Below are 23,660 nucleotides of genomic sequence, written 5' to 3'. Positions count from 1 at the left end.
CTCCTCTTATATTAATACAGTAGAGTCCTGCCAATCCGAATGTCCACCTAATCCGAATATGTTTCAGCCAGTGGAAAGGAAATTTTTTAGCTCGCAAAATATACATTTTTTGTATTTTCCAGTTGAATTTAAAGTTCGTTTAGATTAAAGTTCTGTTACTGGTTATTAAAGGTTTTGTTTTTATTTTTAACTGATCACTCCAGCAATTTGAGGAGATAGTTATAACAGTTGAATTTAAATGGTATTAATGGTACAAAGGATTAAGAATCCCACAACAAAAAAATATTGTATTTTATCAAAGTACTGTATTAATACTGTACAAAATCAATAAATCAATGTTTGACATGGCCTGTTAAAATAGCAGATCTATACAGTACTTACACACAAAAACAGAAACAAAAGTCATTAATAATGTTGGATCTTTATAAACCAGGCCTGTTTTACTGCTTGCTTCTGCATTATTTCAATTATTCAGCTAATCCGAACAAGGCTCGGTCCCAATTAGTTCAGACTAGCAGGACTGTGTACATGTAAATTAACATTTTAAGCACCATAAATTCCAAATACACTGTAAATCAAGTTTAGATGTTCTAAGTTCAAGTCAATATTAAACAAGTAATATAGGAATACTTACAAAGATTCAAAAATTTTAATAATTTTTATAATATATTATAACATGATATAATATAATATAGTAATTCTGTAAAAATGAATAACGAACCTACTGGAACTGGTATAATAAAGAGAAAACAACACCTTTCTTAAATTCCAGCAAAAGTTTAACTATATAAAAACGTTTTCAACTGATTTCATCAGTCTTCTTCAGTTACTCGAACAAAAAAACAAAAAGAACGAACCAAATTCAAATTTACAAAATCACGAGAATGGAAAGAATTCTCGTGATTGCGCAGACTATGCAAAAACGATGTACCGATAAACGGTAAAAAATGCAAATTCTTGACAAAAAAATGCAGATTCTTGACAAACTATATATAATATCACAATCTTACGTTATCCAATGAACGATTTCCAAGCAGACGATAGCCCATCTGCGTCCCTGTGGTTGATGCAATGGGATGTTAATTGTGCCCTATATATTTCTAATTTCTCCAAATGTCTAACGGCCTGTTTAGATCTAGTGGCTTTTATGATGGAAGCACTATCCCAGTGTACCGTGATCTCCTGTTGCTTAGCAAATGCTGCTAGGACTGTGCTGTCAACTGTCCTCTTAACTGATTGCTTATGCTCTTTTATTCTTTGCTGTAAACCACGCAAGGTGGCCCCAATGTACACTAGATCGGATTTAAAACGTTGGTCCCTGATTGGAATTGAGTACACTCCTGTTAGCTCATTTGGTTTCTCTTTCCTCTTATCATTCTCTTAACAGACGGTATACTGTCGGGTTGCGCCTATATATTATGCGTAAGTTCCTTTCTTTGGATACCTTCGTAACAATACTTTTAATAAACGGAATATAGTCCATGACCACTGTTTTTTTCTGTTCAGTTCTGTGTTGTTGATGTTTACGTCTCTGTATATCCGTAATTAGACGGTTCACTACCCTTCTCTGATAGCCAAACTGTGTTGCTACGCTTCTTACGTACTCCAACTCCTTGTACGTGTCGCAAATACTTGAGCAATGTGTGTAAGCTCGTTGTATCCATGCTCGTAAAGCCGCTAACTTAAACTGTTCAGGATCCACGGAGTTTCTGGGTATGATGCTAGGTTGATATACCGGTTTCCTGAAGATATCCGTCTGTATCTCCCCATCCTTACATGTGATCGTCAATTTACGAGCATGGATACAACGAGCTTACACACATTGCTCAAGTATTTGCGACACGTACAAGGAGTTGGAGTACGTAAGAAGCGTAGCAAGACAGTTTGGCTATCAGAGAAGGGTAGTGAACCGTCTAATTACGGATATACAGAGACGTAAACATCAACAACACAGAACTGAACAGAAAAAAACAGTGGTCATGGACTATATTCCGTTTATTAAAAGTATTGTTAAGAAGGTATCCAAAGAAAGGAACTTACGCATAATATATAGGCGCAACCCGACAGTATACCGTCTGTTAAGAAATGATAAGAGGAAAGAGAAACCAAATGAGCTAACAGGAGTGTACTCAATTCCAATCAGGGACCAACGTTTTAAATCCGATCTAGTGTACATTGGGGCCACCTTGCGTGGTTTACAGCAAAGAATAAAAGAGCATAAGCAATCAGTTAAGAGGACAGTTGACAGCACAGTCCTAGCAGCATTTGCTAAGCAATAGGAGATCACGGTACACTGGGATAGTGCTTCCATCATAAAAGCCACTAGATCTAAACAGGCCGTTAGACATTTGGAGAAATTAGAAATATATAGGGCACAATTAACATCCCATTGCATCAACCACAGGGACGCAGATGGGCTATCGTCTGCTTGGAAATCGTTCATTGGATAACGTAAGATTGTGATATTATATATAGTTTGTCAAGAATCTGCATTTTTTTGTCAAGAATTTGCATTTTTTACCGTTTATCGGTACATCGTTTTTGCATAGTCTGCGCAATCACGAGAATTCTTTCCATTCTCGTGATTTTGTAAATTTGAATTTGGTTCGTTCTTTTTGTTTTTTTGTTCGAGTAACTGAAGAAGACTGATGAAATCAGTTGAAAACGTTTTTATATAGTTAAACTTTTGCTGGAATTTAAGAAAGGTGTTGTTTTCTCTTTATTGTAATTCTGTAAATTATATATTTTACAGAATTACTATATTTAAACAAAAAATATACTAATTATAATTTCAAAATTAAAAAATTCTGAATTCTGAAAGATTAGGGTAGATGTACCAGTTTTGGCCAGCGTAGTACCAGTTCTGGCCAGAGAACAAATTTAACTTAAAAATATAATCACAAATGAAACAAACTTTTATTGTTAACTGTGTGAACAGTTAACAATAAAAGTTTGTTTCATTGGACAGATTTGAATATGTGGTGATTATATTTTTAAGTTAAATTTGTTTTCTGGCCAGAACTGGTACACTGGCCAAAACTGGTGCATCTATCCTATTAGAAAATCAACAATACAAGGTCACAAGAACATGAACAATAAGGTTACCATGGAAAAGGTTAATTAATATTCAAGGGTCATTCATTTTTCAATGACCAAATCCAGATTTTTGACACTTCACTGTTTGATATTTGTTGACATAATAGGCCTAGTTGTACTTACATAAAGTAAACATCACTGTAAGAATGTAGTGGGACAGTTTAGAGAAAGGCAATACAAATCCTACATAGTATTTCAAGCAACTTGAAAGTTATAAAACAATAAAGCCATTAGCTTTCTGTGACAAAATAAAAACTTACATACACTAGCATTTTACAAAGAAATAAGCCTGTTTCCTACACATTTGTGGAAACAGTGATAAAGAAATATAAAACTTATATACAATATTTAAATAAAATAAATTAACGTAGGAACTTGCAAAAAAATATATAATAGTTATAAACACAAAACGTAACAGCTTCACTATAATGATAAAATGTAACAGTAGAGAACAGTGCAAAGCAAAAAATTCTGTAAGATTGCCAATTACAATACATCAACCTCTACGGAAGTGTGGTTTTAAAGCTTGTGTGATGTTAACAAATGTTTTTAAAGCATTAAATGTGTCTTTGTTGAAATTAGTTCTTTAAGAGTAGCAGATCAGGAAAACCTTTTATGGTGTTTTGTAGAGTCTTCCTGAGATACATAAAGAAGCAAATAGTACCCTTAATTCTTTATATGAAAAGCCTCATTCATGTAATAAATGTCTACAATGTGTGATAATACTTACTAGGACTTCAAACACTAAATTAATATTGCATTTGCTCAAACAATAACCATATGTGTTTACCAATGTAAAATATATTAAAATGAATTAAAATATCAAAAATTCCTTCTGAATTGCTGTTTCAATTGACAAAAATTGTATTTTCCTAGCTCTATTCATTTTCTCAATAAAACTCAATAATACTCAGATATTCCATTTTGCCAAGCTTAACTGCTTCAAAAAATATTAAAAGTTAAGAATATTTTTCTGTAAAATTAAAATTCGTATTTATATTATTTAAAGTTTTAAATGTTTCTTTAATATTTAAAATTGACTAGGCATGTTATAAGCTATGCCAAAATTTAATTTCAATATAAATATTTTTGAAACATTTTGGATTCAACAACAAAGATGGTTATTGCTTTGTTCATTAGATGGATTTGATTCAAAGACATCTGACAAAATAAGCAATTATCATAAATAGTTATTACAAAATCATACATTCTTGGTAATCTGGCTAGTTTGACACATCCAGTAAACCAACACTAGTCAACTCTTGAGTATTACTGGCTTTATTACCAAGTTATACAAGATTCCCATTAGTTTAAACTCCAGTTCCCACTACATTTGAACACCTCACTAAAATATACAAAAGTTTTTTAATTCTGAATATAAAGCAAAAATATTTTATATAACAAACATGTTTGGCTTTTAAAACCAGCTTTACATGATACATTAAAGATATAAGTTTAATATAAGATAAATCAGTGATATTCTATGAGCACTAAAATGTTCAATCATCAATAAAATTGAATAAAAATATACAAATAAAAACACTCTAACCTTGAAATTCTCTCAGCAGAAGCAAATTGTAACCTGAAGCAGGTCTTAGATCAGTGATTCCCAGACGTTTTTTGAGCCACCTGCCTCCTTGTTTTCATAAACTTATACCCAATGCTTCCCCAACCATACCCCAATGCCTCCAACCCATTTTTCCTTGTGTGAGAAGCTTAGAAATATTCTTAGAAAAGCTTTTCTACAACACTCACACTTTGTTTCTTACTATACATTGTTGTCAACATATAGAAACCATTAAATGCAATATTTCTTCTTACCCATTTTAACCAGTCTGGCTCATTAATGATAGAAACCTAGAAAATTTGGCCTTTGTACAGGCACTCACATTTTATTTGGCCCACCATTTAAAAATGTCACCCACCTCTAGTCTGGTTAATAGCTAAAATAATAATCTGATAGTTTAGACTTTGGGTTTCAGTTTTGTATATAATACATATTCTTGACACTTCTGTGGAGTCTATTCATATGTAATGTAAACATTCAAAATTTCCTATGCTGTTATTATCCAGATATAACAAAATTGTATCCAATTACAAGATTGTTACTATATATTTTAAGCATTATGAAAAGTGTATAATGCTGGAGCTTTAGATAGTACAGCATATACATATATATAAGCTTTCATATATATTACATTACAAGTAGGATTGTCATAAGTCCAAAACCAGAAATAGGGACATTGTTAATTTAGTCAGTGTGATAAGCCTTAAAAGTTTAATTGTGTAGTAACACAAAAATTGTAATATCTAATTATTCATTTGTTTTATAGAGTAGCTAAACCAATAGTTTTTGTTAGAAAACCCAGATGCCCTCATTGTGGGCTTGATCAAATCCATGATGCACATGATTAAAAATGTAGTGCCCACAGAACAGTAGAGTCAAAAATAAAAAGAAGCTAGACTATGGCCTGATGTATTCATTAATTCATTGTAAATGATTGCACAAACCATCAATGGTTCTGAAGCCATTGCACAACAATATACAGGACCAATAGAATATGACAGTTGCATGGCAGATTACTAAAGGCTTGTGCATAAAAGAACAAGTGGCACATACATGTATGACATCTACAAACACTTACTTCCTACAGTTCATACTAGGCTTTTTTTTTTATATGAACTGAAATATTTTTGGATAGAAATGGACAACTTGGACATTCTGGAAAATATTTTCTAATCAGGACAAAGTTTTCAGAATTGGACAAATCCCAAAAAATCAGAACATGTGGCAACTCTAATTATAGGCCATTTCAAAAATACTTTGTTTAAAAAATAACATATTTTTTATATTATTTCTTTTTAAAAATAAAAAAATAAATTGCATAATACAATGCAAATCATCAAGACACAAAATTCATCTCTTAGCAAATCAGTAAATTTAAACATTTAAGAATTGAATTTTTCACCTAAATATCTGAATTTATTTATTTATTAGAAGAAATAATATGGAATTATTATTTCAGAACAATAAAAGGAATATAAAATGCAACTGATAAATATCCAATCCAAATAATGATTATAAACAATTTTAAATATACTATATATGCAAAGATATTATGAAACAATTTCTGTCACGTTACAGTAAGAAATTTTAAATTTCCAAATCAGAAATAACAACTTATATCTTCAACTGGATCTTCTGTTTAAATAAAATATAGCCCAAAATTCTTTAAAAACCCAGCAAATAAATTTTATATATCAAACAACTATAGAAGTATATGTAAAGTTTAAACATAAATATAGTCTATAAAATATTAATTTACAGAATGTATTTAGAGTTATATATATATATTTCGATTCCTCTATATAAAAATAACATGAAAAGGATTTAAAACAACCAAAAACATTTGTTACATAAAATTTTCTTTTTATATTTTTAAAGTTTTGGGACTTACTTATAAAAATAAAAACTAAACATAATAATTTAAAGGCAATAATAAAATAATCTAACAAAGAATTTTTAGCCTATGCGTTTTAATAACTAATGAATATTTCATTTAATATTAATATATGTCTATTGCTACATTATATTTAAAATTTTCTTTGGGATTTTCTCATAAATCTTTCAATCAGTATTTGAAAAGTATTGTTTTAAAATAATTCTACATATGTTAAATGCTGTATACTATATTTTCTATAATATCATTGATAATTTTATCATTTTGTAAATTTATATACTTTACTTGAAGATAATATTTCAAGATATTTCATGTAAAGGGGGATTTATAATTTGTTTCATTCAATATGTATTAAAATACAATTAAAATAAAATAAATGTTACAATATATTTATAATAATAATATACTGTACGTATGTTGCAAATAATTGAGTTCCTTTCAAAAAATATGTAGGGATAATTGTGGAAAGAGCTTTCCGCAACTGACATTTTGATACAAAATGTCAGTTATATCTAAACTAATACATGTATAGAAATGTCTGCCTTAGACTTTTTCAATGAAATAATTGGTAAGATAGTCATAAGGAAAGAGTTGCAGATTTGAATTTTATTTCAAATAAATCTAAATTAAAATTTATAATCATTAAAATCGCTAACAGAAAGCAATTATAATTGTTTTTAGCAGAAAATTCTTTCAATAATTTGCCTAATAATCTTCAAATCATTATAAACTAATTCAGATAATTTATTAATCTTGTAATTACATCTGAATAATTAAATATTTAAGTAACTGTATGTTACTATGAATATTATACTTTTTTTTTTTTTTGATTTTTGTAGATAATTTTACTGTAGAAAGATACATAATAAAATTATTCATACATATATAAAATAAAAAATTATAATAATTACACATTATCCATAATTTCAACTGAAAACCAATTAATATATTTTAAATTATAATAATACTAAATTTTTAATGAATGAACTACTGGAAATATTAATCCTTTCTTTGTGTAGACTATTTAACAGTAAAATGAACCAATGAAAAAATGTATATTACAATCATGTAATATCTTCAATAATTCATAACAAACTACATGATTAATATGAATAATTTCTAAAGAAAATAACATCATCAAGCAAAATGAATTAACCAGCTGATTATGTATTTAGGATAAATTCATAATATAAACAATTTTTATCTGGCATCAATACATTTTTCAATAATTTTCTATACTTTATAGTATAAAATTTTTGGATATTTTGGATATAACAAGATATAAGATCTTTACTTCAGAATCTCTAATATTTATTTAAAATATTAGAAATTAATTTCGGTAGTTCAATTTAAAGTCCAAAATAACTCTGATTCATACAAAATAAAATACAAAAAAAAAAATCGAGTATTTTGGAAAATAACTATGCATCAGCTACAGGCAATAAGATGTTGATTATTTGAAATATTTCAAATTTGTTATTTATTTAAAATTATATTATATTTTTAAGTTCCTTTTGAAAAATCCAATAGGAATAATAGTGGAAATGTCAGTTGTGGAAAGATGTTTCCACAACTGACATTTTGATACAAAATCATAAACTTATATCTAAACTAATACATGTATAGAAATGTCTGCCTTAAATCTCATATTTATTGTGTCCATTTAAACTCTTAACAACAAAAAAATTTTTCAAAAATATTTCATTTTTGGTGTTAAAATTTTTCAGATGTTCTAAATAACATAACTTTTTATTTGTGATATGTAATTGTTTATTTACCTGCAAACTGTTCCAATATTTCATAATTTTCATATTTTGCATTACTCAGTGATGTAGCCACAAGAGGTGGCAAGGAATGGCACTTTCTACAATAATACTCTTCTAGCCATCACTCTCTGCTATTTTCACTATGCCCCATTTGACTTTAAAAGTAAATGACATAAAAAAGAACATCATATGTAGTTGACTACTGGATGAGACAGAAAACAGACGAATCAGACTAAGCCACATGAATACCCATGAGATAAACAAGAATAAAGTTCAATACTTGTTCAACCATTTCTTTTTTTATTGAGGATTGTCATATATACCAGAGGTGGCCAACTTTTGCGCACATAAGATCTACTTTTTATCATAAAAATGTGTCGCGATCGACTTGTTGTTATAGGCATAGTCTAAGTGGAGAAGGGGAAGTCTGAAATACATACTATGTTTATACACTGTTTCAGTACGAAGTGCACTTTATGAGTCGAGTCATAACTGCATGCATACAGTTGCATTCGGTTACAAATATAATACATTAATTCAAGACATCACTAGCGATCGACCAAAATTGGCTTGGTGATCGACCGGTCGATCGCGATCGACTTGTTGGCCACCCCTGATATATACCACTGGTTTGCATAGGGCTTGCATATAACATGCAAGAAGCTGCCATATTGATGCTATAGCTCCTTGCACAATAATGTGTTGCTAGTGATTGTGGACTGGTACATTTTTACATTAAGTCTATGCAAGTCATCAGCAATGCAGGTGACCCAACTCAGAAATTTCTGGGTAAATCCCTGATTATTATATATCAATCAGTAAAATTAATTTTCGGTAAATTCATTATAATTTATTCTGCAAAATTCTGCAAAAATTACAATATTTATTATTTTATTTCATTTCTAATTTTTTTAAAAATGAAATCAAATTTTCAATTTATATTTTATAATATTCACAAATGCAATATTAAAATAAAATTTTTAAAATTTACTAATAGTTCATTCATAAAGAAAATCAAAATTTCATATATTTATTTATACGTATACGGTACATTCTAAAAATCAATGATCATTTTTACTTTAAGTGCTAATAAACATAATACTTAATGATATCAAAACATTTGTGATGAGAGAAAATTAGAGTAAAGTTAAGTTTAATTTTGCTTTTATTTTGACAATATTAGTATTTAAAAACATTAATGGACTAGGGATTGAAAAAAAGCACTTAAATAAAAACAATCTATTTTCGAGAAGTGATATAAATGGATAGTGTCCTAATCTACACTGTTGCTGGAATAAAATATAATTTAATATAAAAAAAGTAAAAGATATGAAAATGCCTACGAAAACAACCAGATTTTTAAAATATTGATTTTTAAAAACATACTTCATATTAACAATTGTATATGTTTTTTTAAGATTGCATTGTATGTAAAAGAATTTATGTTAGAAGAAATAGCATTCAGATAAAATTTATTTCATTTAAAACCACTGCAAATCTAAAACAAAATCTTATAAAAATGTAGAACTCGGTTTATCTTAAGTTTCTCCAGACCTATTATTATTTAAAAAGAAAGTATTCCGCGTCATTAAAAATTTAACTTTACATTTGGAGTTTATAAATAATAATTCATAATTTAAATACAAGAACTGTAAAGTTTGTAAATAAATCCGAACATCTCGGTACAACAAGAACCATTACACTGTAATTCGGTTACTATATTTTACATAATTATTACCAGAATTCAAATAACTTTCATGTTTATTATTCATATAATTCAAATAATTGAGCTAGTTATTTATAATTCCAAAATTCCCTAATTCAACTAAGATATAAATAAATTAAAAGGTAAATCGTTTATCAAGCAAAGTATTATTAAAATATTTAACCTTAAACATTATTTTTAAAAAAATCACATGAAGTAAATTTCATTAATATTGTAGCCTATAACATTTCATAAAATTGCTTTACTCTTATTAATTTTTTTACATTCCATTATCTTTTCTGATTATATGTACAGTACTGTACTGTACATACCTTTTTTTTATAGCTATTATTTTTAAAACTCAAGTTAAAATATATTTTATATGTAGTTTATATTTAATGCTAAGCACTTTTTCTTCCATTTTTCTAAAATAATAAATCTGATTAATGAAATTTTAAAATCAAAACTGTTTATAACAAAATTTAAATATTAAAAAGGAGAGTTTATTTAGTTAACTGTCAATAAAATGGAATAATGACACATTAGTGAAAATTTTCGGCACAATTTAAAATTATTCTCGCAGTTGTTTATGAGATTTCTCCGGGGATACAGTTAAAAATAAAAACAATGGGATGGTAGGAAGATGTAGGTCAAGTATCATCACTAAGGCAACACATCCGGGTGTGACATAACCACACCCAAGCATTTCACGGTCGCTTAACTTCAATATATATGTATCATATGTGTTTATTTAATATATTATTACATACAAATGTATTGGATTTACTTTCGATATGACACAAGATGTAAATAACATGTGCAAACCTAATTTTTCATTAACGAGGCTAGAATGGATGAATGGAACTAAGTAATCAGATACGGTACTCATTTATGAAACGACTTAATACAGACCGAATGTTGTCAAATCGGCTTAACGTTTTTAAGTAAAAATTAAAATAATCGTCGAGGTCAAATTCCATTCACTTAAAGAGATAATAGGTGGGAATAAACATGCTCTTTCTTCGAAATAAAAAAAAAGAAAGACTTAATCACAGAGAAACAGATAAGGTCGGGTCATTGTTCTCTTTCCTTTCTCGTCATCGTGAAACCATACCGGTTTCGGAAAATGAAGCAGCGAGAAAAACCTAAAAAGTATTAAATTCATTGTGATATGTATGAATTTTATTTCGGTTTCGAATAACGCATCTATAAACAGAACTGCGATATAACTTTCTATTACGTTCGAAACGAAACAGTACGAATTCGGTTTTATGTATATTACAAAATACATATAACGGCAGACCAAATAAAATACTAGTTAATAATTCAAGCACAGATTGAAAACTGTCGGAAAATTTTCCTTGACCCATAATTTACTACAACCGTTTGACTTAATCGCGATGAGTTACAAAAAGGCTGCTGATAGGAGTCCTTGACAGGGAATTATTATATCGAGATTTAAAACTATAAATCATTTAATTCGAAATACCCAATTTTTAGCGGAAAATAATATCGAAAAATCTATGTTAAATAACATTAGTGATAGAGCGAAACGTTTTACGATAATGAATTCTTTCCTTCAATTACATTCGACAAAATTGTATGGTCAATAGATCATCGACGTTAAATTTCCGAATTGATAAAAATGTTTCGAAAGAATGGACAGAAATCTCTGATTTAGCCAAACTTCGATAATTTATGGGATAAATAGGGGTGATGTCGCCAAAAAGTCCATATTTACGATACCCGCGAGAAGTTTACGTCCAAATTTTACGTTTAAATGTTTCAACTTTCTTGATAACTTTGTCCATTTCCGTGATGGATTAATCCATAAAAAAATTTTTTTGGTTTAATTTGGTAAATGACGTCAATGTTACCAAGGTAATTTCGACTGTTTCATTTCGGTTTAATCATAGTTTATAACCGAAAATAGAAAAATAATACGAGGAAGGAAATCGTGAATCAAGTTTCTTACATATCAGGAATTGTCAGGGACAACAGACTGCTTCACAAAAGAAAATAGTAATCTGACTTAACGTTCTATTTCCAACTTGTATGAGAAAACAAATTCGAAAAACCATCGGACGCGTAACATAGACATACTATGTATGAAAAAGTTTCGTGGGTACTGTACAATATAAAAATTGGATCACGTTTCTTATCCATAGAATAATGTAGCACGATGGTGGCAAAATTTCATAGTTGCAAAATATTCTATTAGACTGATTACATACATAGTCCGTATCCTTGACACGTTTCTTTTAAATGTGTAATAGAAGAAATAATTTAAGAAAGTTCTAAGTGAAGGTATTGGTGCATCGCCAGACTAAACATAAAAGGCTTTGAGGTTCGACGACCCATCTCCTTTGCTTAATTTTGTGACCGATCGATGGATACGGTACGCGAGATGCGTACGAGAATAAAAGGAGTATAGAGAAGGATAAAATTTACATGATAGTTTCATTAGAGACGAGAAAAGTGTTCATAAAAGTTCCTTAATTATATCGATCGAGCCTTTGTAAGAATACTTCAATATTTTTTATTTTATAAAAAACGACATAAACCAAATAACATTTCGCATTTCGGTAAGAATAAAATGAAAATTTATTGACTTATTGGATGTAGGTAACTTTTCCCCGAGAGGCGCCGGATATATTCTCTGTCAATGCCAGGCTGTCCGAAGCTAAGTACCGAATCAATAGCATCCTCAACAGCGGCCATGTTGGACATTGACGATAGCGATTTAGCTTGTTGAGTAACCAATGTAATCTATTGTTTTAAATTTTGCATTTCGTGCGATTATCACTTATAACCTGCGAGTGGGCCCGTATTTATCTCGAGAATTATTTATTGAGTGTTCTTGGACTAGTGAACTCGTTTCCTAATTCGCAATGACTTCTCTATTCGATTTAAAAAAATCAATAACGGCTTAAATAATTTGCCTTAAAAATATAACAACAAAAAACTCATTGTTTTTGAAAAAACGACCTTGAGAATTATTTATCACAGGGCAGAGAATTAAAAACACGTATATAAAATATGGAATACGTTAAAATTCATCTATGCAAAGGCCTAATAAGTATGTTCATAAGCGACATATAGGCCAATTATATACACTTTGTAGTAAGTGTGTACTTATTACAGTGTGAAAAAAATGAAATAAACGTTCTTACGGTAGATCTAATCATCCTGCGAATTTATTATTTACTACTTATTAATATTTAGCATACGTTTCGACTATATTTGAACCATTTTGTATTCATCGTTTGATTAAATAAATAAGATTCCACGTCATTAAACGAATGAAACTATGTTGAATCAATTTTCTTCTTAATTGTTTTCATGATTTTTCAAATAAATTCCATAGGATATTACTTACAATAACATTAAAAAAAACAAAAAACAAATTACTATTAAATTAATAACGTTAATCGTTTTTAAAATTAAACTATAAAATTGTAATTTATCAAAGAGCTGATTAAATTTTATACAATTTCAATAGATTATGTACTGTACAGTTATAAGAAAAATACAGTATTAATTTACCGAGAAATGAAATTACTTCAAGAATTGATCATCTTAAAAACTAGTTTTAAAATTATATATCATTTATATTATGAGGTTTTAGTATTTAAAAAATTGATATAAAAACTTATTTAATTGCGCAGAACTTCCGTCTAAGTTCTCCCAAAGAGCAAATATTTGCCAAAAGATTTAATTATGGAAGTGATGATAAAAGAATGAGATAAAAAAGTTCGGGGAACAGCTTTGAAATATTCATCTTGAAATTTAACGATCTTGGTTTTTTTCCTTCGTCTAAGAACTTCTAATTTAATTACTTATTTATTTCGCTAAAACAATTTTAATTCGTTATTGTAATTAAATGATATATGTAACATATTTCTTTAACGTCGTTCTAACTAATTATTAAAAAACCCGATTTATTGTTAGAGAAAAATATATATATGTATAAAAAGAAGTTTAGTCTACTTGTCAGTCCTGACTTTCCAGCAAAATCTGCAAAACAAATGCAACTGGCAACTAGTATAAAACATATGTTCGGTTTACAAATGGAAATAAAAGGAGACACAAATTCGTGCTGAATTTCTGAGTTATGTAAATGAAGTTCTCTGATCTATAAGTAATCGACCCGCAATTCGTTTAACGATTGAAATAATAAAATTAGCTTATTCTTATGCAGAAATTATTACAGAAATAAGAACAGTTCTAGTGTTAAAATAAATAAAAAAAAAAAACGTATCAGTTCCGTTTTCACCGCGAACAAAATAGGCCATCTCCACCTAGGCAACCTAAAGCGGGCAGGTGTGGCGAGGCAGATGTGGACGTGGTCTACCTACTCGCACCTGGACTTTGACAGATGGTACAGTGATAAGGCCTGTCTCCATCTGTCGACAAAAGTCTTCGGCTCTCCAACCTGACTTCCTGTACTCGAAAAAAAAAGACTACGTAGTAAACAGCGATGGAACAATGTTCAACCTACCGTCATCAATCTCTCGGATGAAGAAGGAAAAGAAAAAAAACGCACAAAACTGAAATTTGTAACGATACAAATGGCGTGTTTATGTGAGAATTCCGTTATAACACTAGGAATAAAGAGAAAAAAAACAAAACCGAACATGCGATATTTCTCAGAGTTTTTCTCGCCTAAGTCTAGATTTCTTCTGAATATTTTCTTTTATATATTTATTTATTTGGTTGTAAGATAGACATAGCTAGAGGGAACACCCTACTCGGATTTCAGTTTTCTTTGAATAAGCGAATTCTATTACTTCTACTTGCGATTCCCAGCATTCCTTTTTAGTAGTTCCGCCAGGCGGCAATAAACGGGCATCTGCATCTGACAGGATAGCGATGACAAGTTTATATCCCAACAAACTGTTAGTAATTATATGCACAAAAATGCCTAACGTGATTACATTCGCGCAGGCAAATATATATCTTCTAAAAAAAACCCACGCTTTCCACAACCAAATCCATTAATAATCACAGAACAATTGTGTAATTATACATATTATAAATATACATAAATGAATTAAATGGTTGTTTATGAATCATTCATTCTATTAATTATGACAAAATTTAAATAATATGTACACCTTTAAATGTTAGTTAAAAGACGCTAGGAAAAAAATGGGGGGGAATGCTATTGTGACATGAAAAACTTGTAATGATGTATTGAAATATTTAAAAGCTGTAAAAAGAGAGAGAGACTTAATTGCGCTATATATACCTCATTAATTATATAAAGATTAATGATTTTGAAGAGAGGAATCGGTTTAAAATATCTTTATGCTCCAATTTAAACTGATCAATATGTTCCTGGATAAATTTTCAACAACTTGGATTCTTTCCACTTCAGTAAATCAATTTAAAATTTAACATCATTCAAAGCATTTTCGATTCGTTCAACAAGATTTTAAGTTAATTTATGTACAATTGTGAATTGTCTAATATTATTAATACTGTAATAATACACGTATGGGAAAAAAAGAGGAAATTCAAGTATTGATTATACAATAAATAAATAAGAATGAAAAATTAAAACTGTATTTCGAATTGATCGATTGCATTGAATTGCGCGTTTTTTCTTTTTTATTTTCCTTTTTTTATATTTTTATATCTCTTGCAGATCGCTCCGCATCTTCCTCTTCTTTTCTTACATTTTTTCTATTGTTTTCTATTGATAAAATAAGAATTTTATAAGTTTAAAACAATGCCATTTTTTAAGCGCATTTGTACAATAATCGAAAATGGCATTTTAGATATTTTTTCCTTTCGGTTAAATCAAGTTAATTCGATTTTCCGCGCCAACACAAGTGGAAAGACCCGAATAAAAGGCATCGAAGAAGGCCGACGTTAGGCCTAATATACCACGCGTTTATATATGTGTATATATGTGTGTGTGTGTGTGTGTATACATATATATGTATTGTAATGTGTGTATATATATATATATATTATATTTTTTAAATGTGGAAAAAAAATAAAATTTTTATATAATACACAAACCGCACGTTCTTACCTTTCGCTTGAAGAGTAATGAAGATTTTTGCCGTTAATAAAACGACGGTAAAAATATAATTCATGTTAACTGTAAACGGAAGACCGAAGTGGTTGCTACAACAACTCGGAGACTTGTGAGCACTGAGGTCGAGGCGTTGTGATTCAACGAAGACGTCATCGCGGGTCACGTGACGAGCTCGGATGACGTCTCCGAGCTATCGCTACTCAATCAATAAAAGTATTTTATAAAATAATTTTAAAAATTTACTTTTTATTAATTTTCTAACGTATTAATTAAACGTATCTATAAATAACACGAATCAAACTTAATCAGAAATTTATAATAATAATTATTATTTTTTTAATTAGCGTAATTAATTTAAATTATAATAATTAATTTAAATATATATTTACTAGAAATAAAATGAGTTTAGATTTTTTTAAAAATTATTATTTAAGTTTGATTAGAAAGTTCTCTAATTGAAGCTAACATGAAATATTTATGAATGAATCGACAATACACGAAACGCTTTATTATTGTACCGATTAAAAATTCGTTACGGAAATATATTTTGTAATTTTAAAATTGGAAAAATGTATTTTAAAATAAATATATATATTTTTAAATTAAGTTTAAAACCGTTACACTATTGATTTTTTACGGTTTAATATAAGTCAAGTAATTATTCTAAGTAACAATAAAGTAAAAATTGCCGTAACGTAAATTGTGAAAGTGGAATTAGTTTTAATGTTCGATATAATTTATTTTATTTTTTATTTTTTCGGTAAATTTACAAGTTTAATATTTAAAAATTTTCAAAAATTTTTAATTTCTTCAAGAGAGACAATGAAATCGCATTAAATTTTGGCACGAAATTCTTTAAAAACAAATTTGTTTTAGTAATTTTTTCGAAATTTTAAAATAATTATATTCTTTTTTTTTTCCTTTTTCCTAAAATATATTCTTTATAAATCACAGCGGTTGGTAAATTATATTGTCATATTAATATCGTTTTCAATTTCTTTATTATGTATATAAATAATTTTTTTAATAAATAGACATAATTTAACGATTAGAATCTTCGTTAAGAGATTAAAAAGTAAAACAGAAAAATAGATAACATATTTACTTTGCAATTTATCCAGGAAAACAATTTACACCGTATAAGATTGCTTTTAACCCATTGGGAATTGTACGATAGAAAACCACGGAAGAAAAAAAATATAAAACCATGCAATAGCTATAAAAAAATAATGTTTTATAAGGTATTAAACAATAAAAAGTTATTTTAAATAATAATATAATTTTTTAATCTATAAAATTTAGAAAGAAAAATACTTTTTTGCCGACCTTGACTTTGTTCTCTCTAACTAAAAGCGCACTGAAAGGGGGGGGGAATATATATATACATCAAAACAAACTTTAAATCATTATTTTTAGATTAAAAATATTTTTTTTAATCTTAATTTTATGTAATATTTAACAAAACAATAGTAATTCAGAAGTAGATATCCCCGTTTAAGTATTTTAAAATCGATTTACAAGATGAAGATGTAATTCAAAATGGTAGAAAGAACTAAAAAGTAATAAAGTGGTAAAAGTAGAATCACTTACTTTATGCAATAGTATGTCATTTTAAGAAACCATGAGAGAGAAAAGTAGGCGCTAACACAAGTAATGAAAGATTGTGATTCGTTTGTAGGCGTCATCTGTTTCTGTCACAAGCAGATGTTACATGGATTCTGGAAAAGTTTTTTTTTTTATTCCTTCTTCTTCTTTTTTTTTATCAAAATCTATTTTGTAACATTTCACTCGAGATTCGCTGGAGGAAACAATATTTAAGATGTAGTTTGATCTGATTAAACGCGAATACTATAGAAGATATACGCTATTGATATCAGTAATTTGAACTTCCTTCAAAGGTGTAAGCTAGGCGATATCGATTATTATCCGCAGGGAGTCAATGGATGTTGTATTATTCCCACGTTGCATGTCTGTGGCAAGCGATAAAGAGAACTGTAGCTGATGGCGCTAATGACCCCACAATCTGCTTCTTCCTTCAAACATATTCTAGTAAAGAAAAAGAAAAAAAACTCCAACTTATTGAATAATTTTTTTATGGAAACTCGAGGAAATTTATTCTCGAAAATCGAGATCGAAATTTTTTAAAGTCAAAATATAAAAAGAAAGGAAAAAAAGTTCATTTCGTTATCAGCAAAACTGATATAAAATATTCTCGTTTTTAAAACTATGTTTGATTAATGACATCTTTGTGTGACACTGATTTATTAAATAATGTTATTATAATTAATTTCGGCATGGGCTCTTATATAAAGAGTTTGATGCCAATTGTTGATTCACTGGTGATGTAATCACTTCTTGCAAGTAGGAGTGACAATTGCGCTTATTATAGAGAGTGAGCTGTCTTGTCATTAATAACAGCGTGGATAAATTTTTAAATTGACACGTATTATTCCCATAAAGTAATACGTCAATCACCAAAATTAAATTTCAGTTAGAAATCTTTACAATTCTAAATCTCTCCAATACTGTACAACTTTTCGTGGAATACGTAGGAGTAATTTACCTTTTTTATCATCGTCGTCCTTGAATTTTCTTGCATTTATAAAAGGCAATCAGCTTAGCATAATGATTTAGAAGATATCTAAATCTATCTAGACGTGAAAATTGTGTTTATAAAATAATTAAAATTACGTGTCGTGAATCAGACACCGATAAATTTTAAACTGGCCAAGATGTAAGATAGATAGAGCACATATAGAATGTCGTAAAGGATGTACTACAGTAAGATAAAATATGAAATTTTTATGTAAGTAGAAAATATTTATTTGGAGGATATATTCAAGGATTCAAAATGTCACCTACATACGTGAAATTTTTGGGGTATTTTGTTTCGGATGAAATAGCAGGAAAGTTAAAAGTGTCTCCTGCAAGATGAATGACTATACGAGTTTGTCGCAAATGCACTAGAGACACGGACAGCTGCTATGTTACACGGACTTTGCACGTCTGAGAAACAAAAGTACGTACAAAACATCCTTTTTTCTTCTTCTTCTTTTATTGCTTGAAAGAAACAAACAAAAATAACAATTTCTTCTACTGATTGAAAATTTAGTAACGCGACAAAGTAGTTTAAAAATTCAAAACTGCCCTACAGAATCGTATTATAGTTAACTTTTATCTAGAAAGAAGTAATTAGAAAAATATTGAAGAATTTTATTAAGTTAATTTTTTTTAAATTAATCACTGAATTTATATACACGTAAACACACACACACACACACACACACATATATAAATCGAATTCCTATATATAAATCGAATTCCTACATTAATTTAAATTTTGTTTTGTACAGTGTGAAATATTTACAATTAAACCAATTAAAATTTCTAAATGATAGATTAAATATTGTTGTATAATTAAAACAGTTTAAATATTTATTTTAAGCTCAAGTCTTACTTTATTAATTAATTTTCCTACCAAAATGTTATCGCTGACCTAAACAATTGTAAATCGATTAGACTTCGTTGGAAAACAGGTACGTTTGACCTAGCTTAAGGACAAAAAATATATATATATAAGAAAAAATTTTCTTTCTAGAAACAAATAATTTATACTTTGGAGTGAAATCGGTAAACAGAACACTGTTTTGCAATTACAGCACAATGCTTTTCAATGTGTAAAAATCAGGATAGATCATCTTCCATTTTGAATTTTAAAAAATGATTCTTACGCTTATTTTATTTTATTTTTTTTATACCAAACTTTATTTATTTTTTTTTAATAAAATATAATACACAAAATGTCTGTTATAGTTCATTTATTTTAGATTTGAAATAGATTTTCTTCTGTATCATGTTAAATTATTCCATTAAGAATTCATTTCTACTTTTCTAAACAGCAAATTTATATTATTTTATGTATTTAAAAATATTTTTAAAAAATACTTATTTTTTTGTTTTATTTATCTAAAAAATTTTCCAATTTTTAGCATATAAATATAGATTTTTTTAAGCATATTTATACATTTTTTTTTTTAAAGAAAGATTTGTATGCTACAAACTTTCTCTTTTATTTTTATCGGGGGATGAATTGAATTTGAATATTTTAAAATGATTTTTGAAGACTTTTGTAATTTTTCTTCCCCCTTTTCCTTCTTTAACAATGATCCTAACTTTTATTTAATAATGGATTCTTATCAACTTATTGTAGAGAACTTTTGAAGTAAATGATTACAGTATACATATGTTATTCCGTAGATTAAATAAATTTTGAGGAAAGTAAAAAGTGAATTTTATTTATTTCTTTTTATTTTCGAATCGAATATTTTATTTATTGAAAATTCGATATTGAAATAAGGTAGAAGTTTATTTACTGAAGCATAGTGAATTAAGATATGAAACAAACAGAAGTTTTCTTTTAAAAATGTCTTTTGACAGCAACTTCTCGATCGATAGTCGAAATGTTTTCAAAAAATTAATTCGTTTTTTCAAAACTTTGTATCAATTTATTGACTTTCACCCCTTTTTTAAATTCGACTTCTGGTAATTTCCGCTATTATTTTTCAAAATTCATTATTAATGGTATTTTTTTGGTGGAGTTTTACATCCGGATTTCAGATTATATTTTAATCTTCGTATGAATTAACGTTTTTTTTTTTAATTTTGTAGAAAGTATAAACAACAAATTTCTATGGAATATTTTTCTTCGTGTTTTTTTCCACCCCTTTCCTATTTTTCTTTTATAATAATCTGCATTATGAGTTTATTTATCAAAGACATCGGATCTAATAAAGGAGAAAGAACTCTCCACTAATATTTCATAGCAATATCTTTCGAAAATTTTCTTTAAAAAAATGATTAGTTGTAGCACAATATATTTATAAATACAGATTATAAGATAGCCTTAGCCTTTTTCTCGCTTAAGGGTATTTAACTTGGCACCGTTCTTATTAAATTTATTTAGTAAACACCCACTCGAGAAATTAGAAAAATCAAAAAGAAAATGTGTGCAGATATTTTTGAATAATGAAAGATTAATAGGAAACGAACTGTCCTTTAGGGGACGAAATAAAACAATTGAATAGAACGAAGTAGGTCTTGTTGACACTATTTCACTTCTACTCAATATTTAAGTTTTTATATACGTAAATTATATTTAAAAAATTTTTCTTTCCATTAATTTATTTTAAAAAAAACATTTAATAAAAATTTTAAAAAATTATATAAACACGTAACAAGAATAGCGAGTTTTGTGTGACCCATTTAGAATTTTAATAGAGTTATGTCGAAATCAATTATCTCGTATCCTAATTATTTTATATTTTACATTTTCGAATTAATCTACGGTGTGAGATTTATTTTAATTCAGTTTAGTAAACATTTATGATTTATATAACTTAATTCATTCCTTGATGTTACCATTAATTAAAGTCGTTTCTATAGCCGAAACGTTGAAGTTCGTCATAATCGACGACGAGGAATTAATTTGTGGTTTCTATCAAAACTACACAATTATTGTTTATGCAACAAAGCTCAAATATAACCGCAAATTATTTAAAGTTTCCCTGGCAAAATTACATCAAATTTTACGACTCTTGTAGGATTTTATGGAACAAATACAATTTATATATTTCGTAACAAGTTTAAACAGAAATCTTTCTTGCTTTCTATGGCCAAATAACGAATTTTTTCCTTATTGTTTTTTTTTTTTTTTAGAAGCATTACTGAATGAAGCTATTTCGTGAGCAATGGCGATAGAAAATAAGTAGGTTTTATATAAAAAGTTCCTTCAAATGTTCCAAGCAGTTGAAGTAAATTCCCATTGATGTCAGTTATTCCCATGTTTTTTTTTAAACTAGCGATTATCACTCTTGTAAAAGTTTTTTTATAAACTAAATTGGATTACGTTTAAAATACCATTACTGTAACGAAAACAATATTATTATACAGCTGATTACACGTTATAAATATATTTAAACGTCATTCATCGTAGGTATGATGGAGGAAGAAAAAAATAGGAAAATTTTCCTCGGCTAGTTTCTTTATTTAATTGAAATGCATCAACTCAATTCTGCTAACGTTTTACAGTCCCTTTACATTTTCAATCTCATAAATTTCTCTCAACAATTACTAAAGTGGCTCTTCTTAATGTTTCAAACTGTATTCTTCTACATGACTCGTCATTCTCTAGCCTCATTTTCTCGAATGAGGCTATTCGTTCGTGACATACTTGAAGTATTTAAACTAATGCAAATTACTTATTATTCTTTAACTTTTCCCCCTTCCCCGAATTCTTTAATATAAAATGAAATCTTTCTATAAAAATTTTTCCTACGTGTTAATTTATATTTAAGTGTATTTCCGTTTCCGAATTCTCCCTTGTCTTCTCTTACGGTTATTTAGTACGTTTACCTGACCTATTTTACGCGATTAAAATATTAATCGTCTTAGAGAAAAAAATTAAAAAATAAAAGAAGCATAAATAGATTTGACAATTCAATTAGTTTTAAATATTAATTTTCTTTAATAAATGCACTTTATGTCGTGTTAGAGATATAAAATTTAAAAAAATAAAAGTAGATAAATAAATAAAGAAGAAAAATGAATCGAATTTTGTAAATTATTATAAAAATGTCATTTTATATTTTAAGAAAATCGTACTTAAAATTCTTCGATCACGTTTTCTTATACTTTTCCTAAGGGACAATTACAGGAAACGTGATGGAGAAAAGTTGTGTGACGTAATAATAAAAGATTAGATCACGTGAAATTCTGTTTCCAGGAAAATTCATCCAAAAAAAAAAATTAAATATCTTTCTTTAGAATAAAATTATTTAATGTATAAAACGATTATACTTACTGTACAGTATTTATAATCTCTTAAACGATAATGGCGATTTAATAATAATAATATTTTAAAAAATCAGTTTAAATATTTAAATAAAATAATATCTCGATATTAAATTACGGTAATTTACTTTTTTTAGAATAAATGTCATCGGAAGATTTACAAAAAAAGCAGAGAGAAATTTTCATTCACTTCTTGTGTATGACGTTATTAAAAGGTTTGTTACAGAACCAGCCGCGTTATTAATAAATGAGATAAATGTCGTCGAAAAGACGGTGAGGATAAGGTAGGTTGATAATAAATTGAAACATTCGTCAGAAATATCTTATCTTATAAGTACTTCCGGAATTTAATAGTTACCAGATGGTTACTTCTCGCGTTAATGTTAAAGAACAATCATGAAAAAATTTGTTTTGTCGAGCTCAACGTTATATATACACGAGTTATTTTGAATATACGAGGCTTATACCGTCATTTTTACCACCCGATTAAGCCCAGTGTCTTACTACTCCGGCTTACGCTATATAAATAAGAGTATTGCGGCTCGAGGGGTGCGAACAAGTATCCCCTACTCTCAGAGCCCGAATATGTTAATATTTTATACATATTGTGATTTTGAGGTGTCCAAGTACGCTCAATGCTTTAAAATCTTAACTTATACTGTATACAAGAGCGGATTTAGGGGATGTGTAGGCGTACCCGCACGCTACACAACCCCCGAAGTACCCGCTTTAGT

General features: G+C 28.3%; 1 protein-coding gene and 1 long non-coding RNA gene across 2 annotated transcripts in view; both read right to left on the bottom strand.

The window, feature by feature from the left end:
- LOC136978587 (calsyntenin-1-like) overlaps positions 1-16,226 on the bottom strand; it is a 79,067-nt gene extending 62,841 nt beyond the window's left edge. Inside the window, exon 1 of the mRNA XM_067274320.1 lies at positions 16,072-16,226. Coding sequence (XP_067130421.1) covers positions 16,072-16,135 — 64 coding nt within the window. The 5' untranslated portion in view covers positions 16,136-16,226. The remainder of the gene's footprint in view (positions 1-16,071) is intronic.
- Positions 16,227-17,789: 1,563 nt separating this feature from the next.
- Positions 17,790-19,113, bottom strand: LOC136978544 (uncharacterized). The gene is made up of 2 exons (XR_010881245.1): positions 18,940-19,113; positions 17,790-18,123 (listed from the first exon to the last, which is right to left on the bottom strand). It is a non-coding gene; the product is annotated as an uncharacterized lncRNA (long non-coding RNA).
- Between the last annotated feature and the right edge of the window lie 4,547 nt (positions 19,114-23,660).

Source organism: Centruroides vittatus, unplaced genomic scaffold (assembly GCF_030686945.1).
Source record: "Centruroides vittatus isolate TY-2023 unplaced genomic scaffold, ASM3068694v2 contig_546, whole genome shotgun sequence".
Taxonomy (NCBI): domain Eukaryota; kingdom Metazoa; phylum Arthropoda; class Arachnida; order Scorpiones; family Buthidae; genus Centruroides; species Centruroides vittatus.
Note: the sequence above shows the minus strand (reverse complement) of the source record. Positions and strands in the feature narration are given on the sequence as shown.